Here is a 12,063-nt window from a genome sequence, read left to right on the forward strand (position 1 = left end):
GGAAATGTTTATTGACAACGTCCATCCATCGAACAGCCCAAATGACCCATTTATTGAAGACATATGGCTGAAGTATTTCAATTGTTTTACAAGAAACATAAGAAAGTATCTATTTTTAATGCATTTGTATAAATTAACTCCGGTAAAGTGCACGGGGGAAGAGCGCTTTATAGATACTGGGAATTACTCGGGGGGAGGCAACACTTATCTTGTGTACACGGCGGTCTATGCCCTGGTACATGCTTTACGGAATATGCATCTGTCCCTGAACATGACTGCTATGGATATAAACCAAGAAAAAATTGACTACAAAACCAAGGTGAATATTGAACCTATTCTTGAAGTGATTTTTTAAAAGAGAAAGAAAACGTCTGAAATACTGAACCCAAAAGGCTCTTGCTAGGCAAAATAGAACCCAAGCATACAGAGCCCATAGAAAAATAGGGACATCAGCTGAGGAAGGGCAGACTTGTAGGCCTAGGTCCAAAGAGGCTTTTGGCCAAGCTAGACATGGGCACTCGGGAGGTATATTTATCCAGGTCTGTGTCCTGCCAAAGTATACACAGAAGAACAGAGCACTGTATAGCCTCTTGCATGGATCCAACAAAAGACTGTGAACTAAAAATTATTTCATTAAGAGAAATTAAGACCAGCTTTCAATATGAGGGGGAGCCAAGTTCTTCCCAATTACTGGCAGAAGAATGTTTTTAGTTTAATTGGGTTCACATCTTCTTAATTGGGATCACAATTTGTTTCTTTGTGTCTTAAAGATTTCTTTGGTCTGCCAAAATTCTCAATACTTACTTATTTATTTTTTTTGCTTAACTTTTTTAAGCTCTACAGCTATGTACGTAAAGTGCATTACACAGACCAGTTTGGGACGGAAAAGTTCTTCAATGAGAGAGGAGAGATCCCCAGCGTCTACAGTCTGACCAACTGGAAATTAGTAACAAAACTAAGAAATGCTGAATTAGAGAAATGTATTATTGGGAAGGTGTATAAAGCTCCTTCTGACATCTGGCACTTCCATATCTTTGAAAGACAAATCATTTGGAAAAATGGCAAAGTAAGTTACACTTCATATTGTTTCCCACAGGTTTTGTCATATAATTGGTCATTGAAGAGTAGGGTGACAACATGCATGCATGTTCCGGTCAGTGTCACGTGACATGGGTATGTCACCATATTAACCCAGGTATTACTGGCATACATAACTAGTTGCAGAATTCTGTTGCCCAGGATAGTGTTATGTTGTAACATAAATGTGTTAAATATGTTAGTGTTAAATATTTGACGTAAAACATGCATAGCTACCAACTGTCCCAAGCATCATAACAGCTACTGAGAGATCAAGCACATCAGATCCATTTGGGGATGTCCTGGAAGCTGGGGACTACTGACTGCATCTCTTTATATCATCTACAAATGGCAGTTCCAAGCAGGGTAATACAACATTAGTGACAAGGACTTGCACAACTGGAGAACAGAAAACGGAGAAAGAATTTTAGGTGTATTTGTTGACAGACATTTAGAGCTCTATATACTACAAGCAGCAGCACATGATACAGGGAGGGAAACCCCAGACATTGAGGCAACTCCATAGTCCAAGTGGCATTAAAAACAGCTGGGGTTATAAAGAAGGACTCCCCAGGCATCTCCAGATATTCAAAGCTGCTGTCTTAAATCAGAAAGGAGATGGACTGACTACAGAACCATATCAAAATTAATCTTACCCTCAAACATACTTTACAAACAAACCAAATAAAGTAGTGAGCTCAGTGGTGTAAACATACAATTTAGATTTGAACCTAGCATAATTGAGTAATTTGGATCTAGAAGTGTGTTGAGACCAGCATTAGAACGATATAAACTGTGGAGATTAGCCCCTTCGTGACCATATGGATGTAATGGTAGGTCATTCAAAGCTGTGCTTATCGGCAAGTCCTGTTGCTTCAGCTGGGACATCTCCCTGCTCCTTCACAGAAGATCTGAATGTCCATTGACAGCTTGGACGCCGATATCCTTTATGCCGTTACATACAGAATGCCTCGCAATGGGAAATTGGACAGAAGAGAGTGAGAGACAGGATGTCTTGCAATTTAAAGAAAAAAGCAATAAAAATAAAATAAGTAAAAAAATAAGCAATACAGAGAAAATGAAGAGAAAGATTTTTAGGGAACGTTTGTAGAGTTGGTGAGAGTCAGACAGCACGGGGAAGAGCGTTCCAGAGGGTTGGTGCCGCGCAAGAGAAGTCCTGTAGGCGAGCATGGGAGGAGGTGATACGTGAAGATGCAAGGAGCAGGTCATTGTTGGCTCTTAGAGGGCGGGCTGGTGTATATTTGCTTTTGAGGACAGACTGGAGGGGGGGATAGCCGGGAGAGAGGGAGGTCGGTAAGTAGGTTGTTGCAATAGTCTAGACGGGAGATTACCAGGGAGTGGATTAGTAGTTTTGCGGGGCTGGAATGGGCGGATTTTGGAAATGTTGGTTGTGGCAGGATTTAGAGAGTGATTTGATGTGAGGGATAAAAGATAGGTTAGAGACTAGGGTCACTCCATGGCAGCGGACGTGTGGTGATGGAGAGATAGTGGTACCGTTGATAGCGATAGAAAGGTCAGAAAGGGGAATAGAGTTAGAGGGAGGGATTAGAAGTCTTATACATGTTTATCTTGAGGTGGGAGAGGCCATCCAGGAAGAGATGCCAGAAAAGCAGCTGCTGATCTGAGAGAGCACAGATGCAGAGAGATTGGGGTGGAGAGATAGATTTGTGTGTCCCCTGCATAGAGGGGGTTTTTGAAGCCAAAGCTTTCGATAAGTTTTCCAAGTGAGGGGTTGATCGCGGAAGGATCGAGGAGGAGCGGGGAATAGATGCACTGGAATGTTGTTGCGCATGTATTATGGTTTTTTGGAAATAGTTTATAGGATCTTGGCCACTAAAGGCAGATGAGGGAGGTGGTGTGGGCGGGGTGAGAAGAGAGTGGAAGGTGGAGAAAAGTCATTTGAGGTTGGAGGAAAGAGATGAAATGAGGGAAGAAAAGTATGTTTGTTTAGCTAGCTGAAGGGCAGATGTGTAAGCCTGGAGGATGAACCTATAGTGGTTGTAGTCAGCTTCGGAGCGAGATTTCCTTCAGACACGCTCAGCAGTGCGGGAGCACTTTTGTAAATAGCGCATCTGCTTTGAGTGCCAGGGCTGAAGTTGACGACATGGAGCTTTGCTAAGTTGAGGGGGAGCAAGTGAGTCAAGTGCAGTTGATAGAGTGTTGATATAGTGTGCTGTGGCAAGGTCAGGGCAGGTTATAGTAGAAGTCTGGGAAATGCCAAGTAGAATTAGATTAGAAAATGAGACGATCAACATTGCGGAGATTCCGGTGCGGAGGTGTGGAGGAGGGGAAAGAGGTTTAGGTGTTAGTGTGAGATTGTAGGTGAGGAGATGGTGATCGACAGGTGAACTCCGATATTGAGCAAAGATTAGAAAATACCAGGTCAATACGGTATCCGTCACCAAGGTTTATGGTTGGGATGTTTGGAGAGAGAAAGTGGGACAACCAGGCAGCAAAGTTATCCAAGAACTGCCAGGTAGGTCCAGGAGGGTGATATATGACTGCCACTCTGAGAGAGAGGGGAAAACAGGCGTATGGAGTGAACTTCGAAGGAGGAGAATGACAGAGAGGGGAGGGAGGTGTTGATAGAACCAGGAGAGGGAGAACAGGATTCCAACACCGCCTCCATGAGTCTCTTCTTGCCTAGAAGTGTGGCTAAAGTGGAGGCCACCATATGTGGGAGTGACAGTGAGAGAATGTAGGAGTAGGACTTAAAGGAGCAGGTAGTTTTGGTAGCGGTAGGAGTAAAAGGGGAAAGGTTTCTAAGGAAACATAGGAGATCATGCGAAGCAAGCATAGGTGATGGGCGGAGGGAGGGTGAGATAAGGATGGTGTGGGGATCATTATGGGGCTCGGTGCAATAGGATATGGTGATTAGTTTTGGCAGAGAGGTGATGAGAAGGAGCAAGATAGACAGTGTGAACATGTTGTATCAGTGTGATTAGTGTGGGTTACCTGTTAGTGTTTGCAGTCCCTACCTCCAGTTTCTAACGCCAGGTGATAACTCCTGCTTGCCACTTAGAAACACTTCAGAGGCACCTACTGTGTATTTTATTAATATTAATGATTTTCGTTAATATTGATGTTAAAAAGGAAAGTAAAATTGCAAACATTTTTATTTTGGTATAGTTTTTTCATACTAGCACATTAATATTTTTGTGTGTTTCAAATGAAAGTCCTATTTTGTCTTTTGCAACAAAAATGAAGTATAATTAGTATGTATCTTGATTAAACCAACATACTGGTACTCAAAACCGTCTGCATGGAAGGGATTAAATATGACAAGTGCTTGATCTCCCCTTTGAGCTCTCTATATAAGACCATCCATAGTTAAGTTAACTGGGGACAAGAGCAAGGAGGGGGTGAGTTTTATGAACACATTATTGTTACTACTTTTTGCTATTATTATTTCTTTCCCAGGTTCCAAAGGCTCGATGTAATGACTATTGTCTTCCAGGATCCAGAAAAGCCCCTGGTAGAGGGTATCTCACTTGCTGCTACCGCTGTGTCCCATGTTCAGAGGGGGAAGTGTCCAATGAGATAGGTAGGAATGTGTAAGAATGGGGTTTCCTGCAAAGTGATTCTAGAAGCCAGGAGACAAACCCAAATTACGTCTGAAAACTAGGAGGGTGTCATGCATAGTGAGATTTGGAGATGCTGATGCTAGGTTTGACCACTAGGAAGAGGGCTCTGCGCTTGCAGACTCGGTCTCAACATGGGGTCACGTGATGTAACGTAACCCGAAACGCTCTTGTCTGCCTGGGCTGGTTCAAAATAGTTTAGAAAGGGCCCTTCTGCACTGGTCCAGGTCCGAAGGGTCCTTTCTGAAGGACTTTGAATCAGTAAGAGGAGACGGGAACATGGGGTTGCAGAGGTCAAACCGAGTCCCCTTTATGCAACCGCTGCGACCCCTGTAGTTACGCCAGTGGCTGCACTATTCTCTACATTACAACAGACACTTTCTGCAGCCTGGGATTTATGGATTGTTCAACCTGAGGACATATTATATATTATAATTTTCTCTGCATTCATTCTATTTTTAAGGCACCTCAATAAAATATTAGGTTTATTTATTAGCAGCTGAGCCATCCCATTGCATTTAACAAAAAAATAACATAAGCATAAAATAACCAATTAACTGCAACACCACCACCGGCTGGCATAGGCGTACCAATAATATCCCCAACCAGCTCCCCATGCATGGCAGCCCAAATCCAAAAAAAACAGAATTACGAGGGCACCAGCCCCAGGAGTGTCCTGCACTCCACAATTAAATCCACCAATATGGGTCCCCATAGCCAGAGAATGCAACCTCCTTTGCCCACCACTGGCCCACCACCTCTCCAAGCTAGACTGAACATTGAGCAACCAAATTTACAGCCTCACATTCAAAAGATGAACCCTGTCTTATATAAACAGACCCGCAGGATCCCCTTCCAACTCACTAGGCTTAACAATAACAGTACAAACCAAGCTATGCAAACAGAATCCGCAAGCTAAAATTGCTGGAAGTCAGCCTTCATATTAGCTATAAGGATCTGGATGGGAACATGCACAAGTCATTACCCCCAATGTGCAGCAATAGGATCTGGGGCACCATGTGCACCTGGACATGACAAGACAGCTTCCATGCCACTCTATCCCACCTCATACCTTGCAAACCGAGCCCCCATTTCACCACCTTATTGGCAGAAAAAAACAAGCCCATCTCGCTGACCAATACACAAAAGAAGGCACTTTATCCTTCCTCCCCATAGAGACGTTTGACAAGCCTACTAAGGGGGGTGTTAGTAAAAAGTAGGATGAGACGTTATCTCCTCATTCTTCAGATTTTTACTAATTGGCTGCCTGCGATCCTAACCAGTGTCATTCATCAGAAGGTGCCTAAGGATTGCTCTGGCCTGTTCTGTTATGTGGATAGCATCATGAAAGCCTATAGGACTTCTGGGGGTCAGTCGAGGCTTTGCTTTGATGAAAAGTGTTGTCATTGTATGGCGGTCAGGCCAGGTCTCCGCTGGGACCATAAAGAAATTAAGCTATGGTGGTGCATTATGGCTCCAGGGAGACCACCCTTCCAGCCTTTTCAATGGGCTGCGGGTGCTTCCGGTACCTTGGGAGCCCCGGCTAGGATGCAAAACTGGAACACAAAGTTAGGGACAATGAACGGCATTCATGGAGTTAATGTAGACTCTGGTTAGGTAGACGGACTCAGGAACAGCAGACCAAGGGTTAACGTAGACTCTAGGTAGGTAGACGGACTCAGGAACAGCAGACATGGAGTTAACGTAGACTCTGGGTTGGTAGACGGACTCAGGAACAGCAGACAAAGAGTTAACGTAGACTCTGTGTTGGTAGACGGACTCAGGAACAGCAGACAAAGAGTTAACGTAGACTCTGTGTTGGTAGACGGACTCAGGAACAGCAGACAAAGAGTTAACGTAGACTCTGTGTTGGTAGACAGATAACATGAACCCCACAGAAGACTGAAGGTTAATACGGAGCAGCAGAGCAGAATGCCAGGGGTAAGACGTAGCCGAAGTTGAGATCCAAATACGAGTCAAAGCTGAGAAATCCAAACAAAGGGAACAGAGACGGAGTCAAGGGAAGGGTCAAGGTGCAGGGCGGATCAGGAACAGGCAGGAAAGGGTTAACTGGAATTTTAAGGGAGGCAGGGGGCAAGCCGCTGAGTTGCTATCAGGAACTCTAAACAACAACTGAGCACCTTAGGAAAGGTGCCAGTTGTTTAAGTAGTCCCGGAAGCCCCCTGATACCTGCCCAATTTCCGGGACGCGGTCCCTTTAAGAGAACCGGCTTTCGCGCATGTGCTGGAGGACGCCTCTGCACGGGTAAGTATAGTTACCTCTCACATCACAGCAGGCTAGGAGAGACAGAAAAGTGTTTGGTGAATATGCAAAATATGCTGAATGCCCGGCTTGTGAGTATTTAAGGGTGTTCAAAGATTTTACTCTTCTACCTGTAGAAAAAAACACAAAAGAATTCGTGTGTGGATTCTTCCGTCATTCATACCTTCCTGCAAGGTTCTGCCCTAATGTCCTCTCATATTTTACAGACAGCAATAACTGCCAGAAGTGTCCTGATAACAAATGGCCAGACCAGAAAAGAATGAAGTGTATTCCAAAGAAATATGACTTCTTGTCGTATGAAGATGATATAATGGCTCCAATCCTTTCCCTTTTTTCTGCATTATTTTCAGTAATAACAAGTTTTTCACTGGGAATCTTTATTGCTTTTCGGGACACCCCTATTGTCAGAGCCAATAACCGGAACCTCAGCTTCCTCCTCCTGGTGTCCCTCATGCTGAGCTTCCTCTGTGTGTTTCTGTTCCTCGGTCGCCCTGTGGATATAACCTGCATGCTGCGACAAACTGCTTTTGGGGTCATCTTCTCAGTCGCTGTGTCTTCTTTGTTGGCCAAGACCATCATGGTTTTCATAGCTTTCAACGCTACCAAACCTGGCAGCTCCTGGAGAAAATGGATGAAGGTCAAAGTGTCAAATTCTGTTGTTCTGGCATGCTCCTCTATCCAGATTTTGATTAATGTTGTGTGGTTGTCAATTTCTCCCCCCTTTCAGGAGCTGGACATGCACACATCACCAGGGAAAATCATTGTCCAGTGTAATGAAGGCTCTGTTTTTTTCTTCTACAGTGTCCTGGGTTATATGGGGCTTCTGGCAGCTGTTAATTTTATTATGGCTTTTTTAGCCAGGTCATTACCGGATAGTTTTAATGAGGCCAAACACATCACCTTCAGCATGCTGGTGTTCTGCAGCGTTTGGATTGCGATGATCCCGGCCTATCTGAGCACCAAAGGGAAGAACATGGTAGCCGTAGAGATTTTTGCCATTTTGGCTTCGAGCGCTGGGATTCTGGGCTGTATATTTTTCCCCAAGTGCTATATTGTGTTGATAAAGCCAGAAATGAACACTAAAACACATCTAATACAGAAAAGGAATAAGCAGCCAGTAAGTCATATTTTTCTTGTAAAGGGAAGTAAACGCTGATTTGATGCAAAGTACATTACTCCGTAGTCTCATACTGGAAAGTCTTGTGAAATAATAGGATAAGGGGAATATCCGGGTCAACTGCACACATCCCTTCCAGTGCTGGTGGTTTGGGGCATTTTTAAATATCTTATTCAGAAACATAATATCACACCCTGAATATATGGAATATGTAATCAAATTGTCTAATAAAATTAAATGTATAGAAACCTGGAAAATTGTCATAATGTTCCTCTGTGTGAAAGGGGTTGATGTTTGGAGTCAGAGGTTTTACTCATTATGGAGGCCTGTTTTTCAGATTAAGTCATGAGTAACAACTACAGCAGAGGTTATTCATGACTGCTTAGTCCTATAGTATCCATACAGATATCAGTAGAATCTTCCACAATAGGACACCAGACACAAATATGTGGGCAAGGGCTTGGCCACAGCTTCATTCAATAAATATTCACTGCCAACTTAAGGACATTAACCACCCGCCAGCTGATGACGGATTTGATCAGGCAGTTACACCCAACGAATACACCAAAATCTTCAAACCAGTATTGCACCTCAGACCATACTGGCTTGGTGTCTCCCAATTTTCGCAGTTGCGGATATACCATATAGTCCCCTTAGGTGCTGACAAGGTGACCACAAACCACAGCTGTGACTAAACAGAATATGAATCCGTGTTAATCACCAGAGAAACTGACAAATAAACCACTGCCAGCTGACGACCAAGTTACCCCCATCATATTCAGAAAGAGCTTCAAACCAGTGTTGCACATCAGCTCACACTTGATCTCTCCGGCGCTGGCAAGGTGACTACAAACAGTGACACCAGCCTAGAACACCTGAGGCTGGCCACGCTCCCTCACCGCAGCAAGCACCTTACATAACAATTAATTTAGCAATAGGACGCCAATCCCATGACACCATATACCATATACCTCTATTCTACACACTTTATTCAAGAAAGTAGCATACCCCACACTGACACAAATTTCCAAAAAGTTCCCATATGATCATCCTGACTCAGTCCAGATCTCCTCTCAGCCTGATCCTGGTGGAAGAGGAAGTAAGAAAGTGCCGCCTCTGTTTATACTTGATACAAAGTTGTAAACCAATGAATGAGAGGGACACAATGCATTCCTTCATAGGCCAACAGTCATATCTCCTTCCCCATTGTTTCATGGGAGGGGGCCCATTCCCTTCCATTACAAAGACATAAATTGCAATTTGGCCCATAGAGCGCATTGGGATTTAGTAATCCATCAGCTTTTATGAATCAAAATGTAGAATGACCACAAAATATGAATCTCTCAAAAGTACGAAAATAATCTTCCAATGATACCCAGTATAGATGGTATTTTATGGTAAATGGGGCCTTTAACCTTATTATAATGTGGGTGAAATATCTTTACTACACAGTTAATCCATAAAAGAGGCTCACATTCCACAATGAAACACAGAACAGTAACTGGTGAATTAACATCATACTAATATTCCCAACAATATCAAAACCAATTCTAAATCAAGTACTTGGGGGGTATTCTCAACATTTTGGTTCCTTTTTCCTTTAAACTTTTTCACAAAAGTTCCCTACTAATGTGTTATAAAGACATCTGAGAGATTTCTTCCTTTCTTTGGAACAAAAGTCATAAAAGGTTATGGCCCGTCAGGGTAGATCCTTTCTCCACATTCATCTTTTTGTTTGGATTTTCAGTTTCTGCTATACACTGATTGTCAGACCTTTGTGCAGACTATATCTTAACAGAACAGCAATTTAGCCAGAATGTTCCCTCATCCAAAGTAAAAGGGGATATACCAGATTATGTAGACACCCATTCTTGGCTATCATGCTTTCTTCCATCTTCATATACATGTGCAGAAGATGCAGTTGTTGCTTAGTCCTATTGGCACTTTTCCTGGTGTCTGGAGGTTTCTGTAACAAATGAGAAGACTGGAACCTGCTGGGTGGGAGGGGTTAATCCCTGTGGAGGCTGTGGAGAGCAGAGAAACATGATGATAGAAAGAGGAGCCCCACATCTAGCAAGTGGCAGAGAAGTTCTGAGGAGCAGCACCTTCCTCCTGAGAGATCGTCTGCAGAAAGACATTGTGAAGGGGAAAGAACCTTCGAGCTCCTTTGGCTTGAGAACCATGTTTGGGATATTCTGTGCTATAAAAGGGACTGGAATTATAAGCATTTATTAACGGACTATACTGAGGAAAATTCAACCCACAAGATTACTACAAGAGATTTGATCGCTCAAAAAAACCACTAACATTAAGTAATCTTAAAACATGCGTTTAGTGAATCACCAAGTGGTCACAACAGATAGTGGACCCTTCTCATTAAAATGCAGGTAACCTCATGTGCCTGTTGCAGAGGTGGCGTATAAGTGCAATGGCCGCTTACTAGTCCCTCTCTCTCATACCCGCCAGAAGCTTCCTTCTGAGCAGACATCAGGAGCCTTCCCTCCAGCAGCCACAGGGTACTCGAGCGAGGACTGTGACGCTGCAGCAGTCCTACTGACTCCCCTCTACAAGGGAAGACACTACAGCTTCCCCAAAAGAGTCTTAGGGAGTAAGAAAAGCTTAGAGGTAGGGATACATCGTAGCAATAAGATAGCATCTGAATGCCTGAACACCAGTAACAAGTAACTCCGAGCTATATAGGGCATGTTGGTGTGGCGTCCTGCATGATTTATGGCCCCAACAGAGGGCAATTGCAGGAAGCAAAGAGACAGCGCATAGAGTCTGTGATAAATGCCGCAAGGAGAATCGGCACCCCTCCAGGTGTCCATACCCCCCCCCCCCCCGTGGATGTAAGCAAGTGAGGGAGCAGGACATGCCCCTGGCATATTATGATGATAAAGTACGTTAAGGTATTTAAAAATAGCACAGGCTCACTTTATAAGGCCAATAATACTTTAAAAATATAAATGAAAAATAAATATTAAAGTAATATATGTTTTGAAAGCGTCTTAACGTAATATGGTGGATTTCTGCTTGAATAACTCTGCTGCTTTATTACATATAGAAGACTGCCAGCTGGAGCACTGCAGTTAAAGTCTGCTCAGCTGCCATCTCCAGTGAGTCTTTCTGCCAGACAAGTTGTACAAATCTCCAACTTCATCATCTTAACTGGTAATTTCTTGTAACAACTCAAGGAACAAATTTGCATAACGAACGATTATTGCTTACATTACAGACTTAAGTCTTAATTGAACGACCTGACCGAAGTGCTGTAAGTGATGGCTGTTTGATGTTTTGCCCAAAGATATTTGTGAAAAAAGCTTCACAAAAGAAACAAACTCTAGCACCAGAGGCTCGTGTGCGGCCTTCTGATATAATGCAGGGAGAGTCCAGGAAGTGGGTTATTACTTCCTGTTTTGGCTGACAGTAGGATCCTGAAGCAATATACACTGGGGGATTATAGTAAGTGATGTACATTAAAAAATGCCTTGAATATGCTAAAAGTGGGTGTCAGAGCTGGAGAATATGAATACAAATAGATAACAAACGGTACATAAACAAATTATGCATTTCTGTGCTAAATTTTCATTTTATTTAATATGAGTGACCCACTTCTAAACTGGACTAAATTAACCAACATTGTAAATAAGAAGTAAAAAAATAGAATATAAATATATTCAAATATCATTCAAAAAACATATCAAAAGTGCTCTATGCAGTGTATTCAGTAAAATAACCGTAAAATGGCATATGCAGAAAAATAAATGATAATTTAAAAGTGCCGAATAACATGTAGATCTGAGAAAACCGTACAAATATTATTAAAGGGCACAAAACTGCTGATAAGTGAAACGTCCTGCTAAAACTAATTACTACTTCAAAGACATTTGATAAAAGTTTGCGTTTGTATATGCAATTTAAAACCGACATAGAATTGCGATCCCAAAACCCAAAGTCCTGCATCTATATTGAGACTCCATTGCA

General features: G+C 42.9%; 1 protein-coding gene across 1 annotated transcript; it reads left to right on the plus strand.

Moving 5' to 3' along the window:
• Nucleotides 1-253: 253 nt before the first annotated feature.
• LOC128468169 (vomeronasal type-2 receptor 26-like) lies at nt 254-8,118 on the plus strand. Its single transcript, XM_053449865.1, has 4 exons — nt 254-319; nt 836-1,066; nt 4,498-4,642; nt 7,169-8,118. The coding sequence occupies exons 1-4, from the start codon at nt 254-256 to the stop codon at nt 8,116-8,118; spliced, it is 1,392 nt and encodes a 463-aa protein (XP_053305840.1).
• The last annotated feature ends 3,945 nt before the right edge of the window (nt 8,119-12,063 follow it).

Source organism: Spea bombifrons, chromosome 1 (genome assembly GCF_027358695.1).
Source record: "Spea bombifrons isolate aSpeBom1 chromosome 1, aSpeBom1.2.pri, whole genome shotgun sequence".
Taxonomy (NCBI): domain Eukaryota; kingdom Metazoa; phylum Chordata; class Amphibia; order Anura; family Pelobatidae; genus Spea; species Spea bombifrons.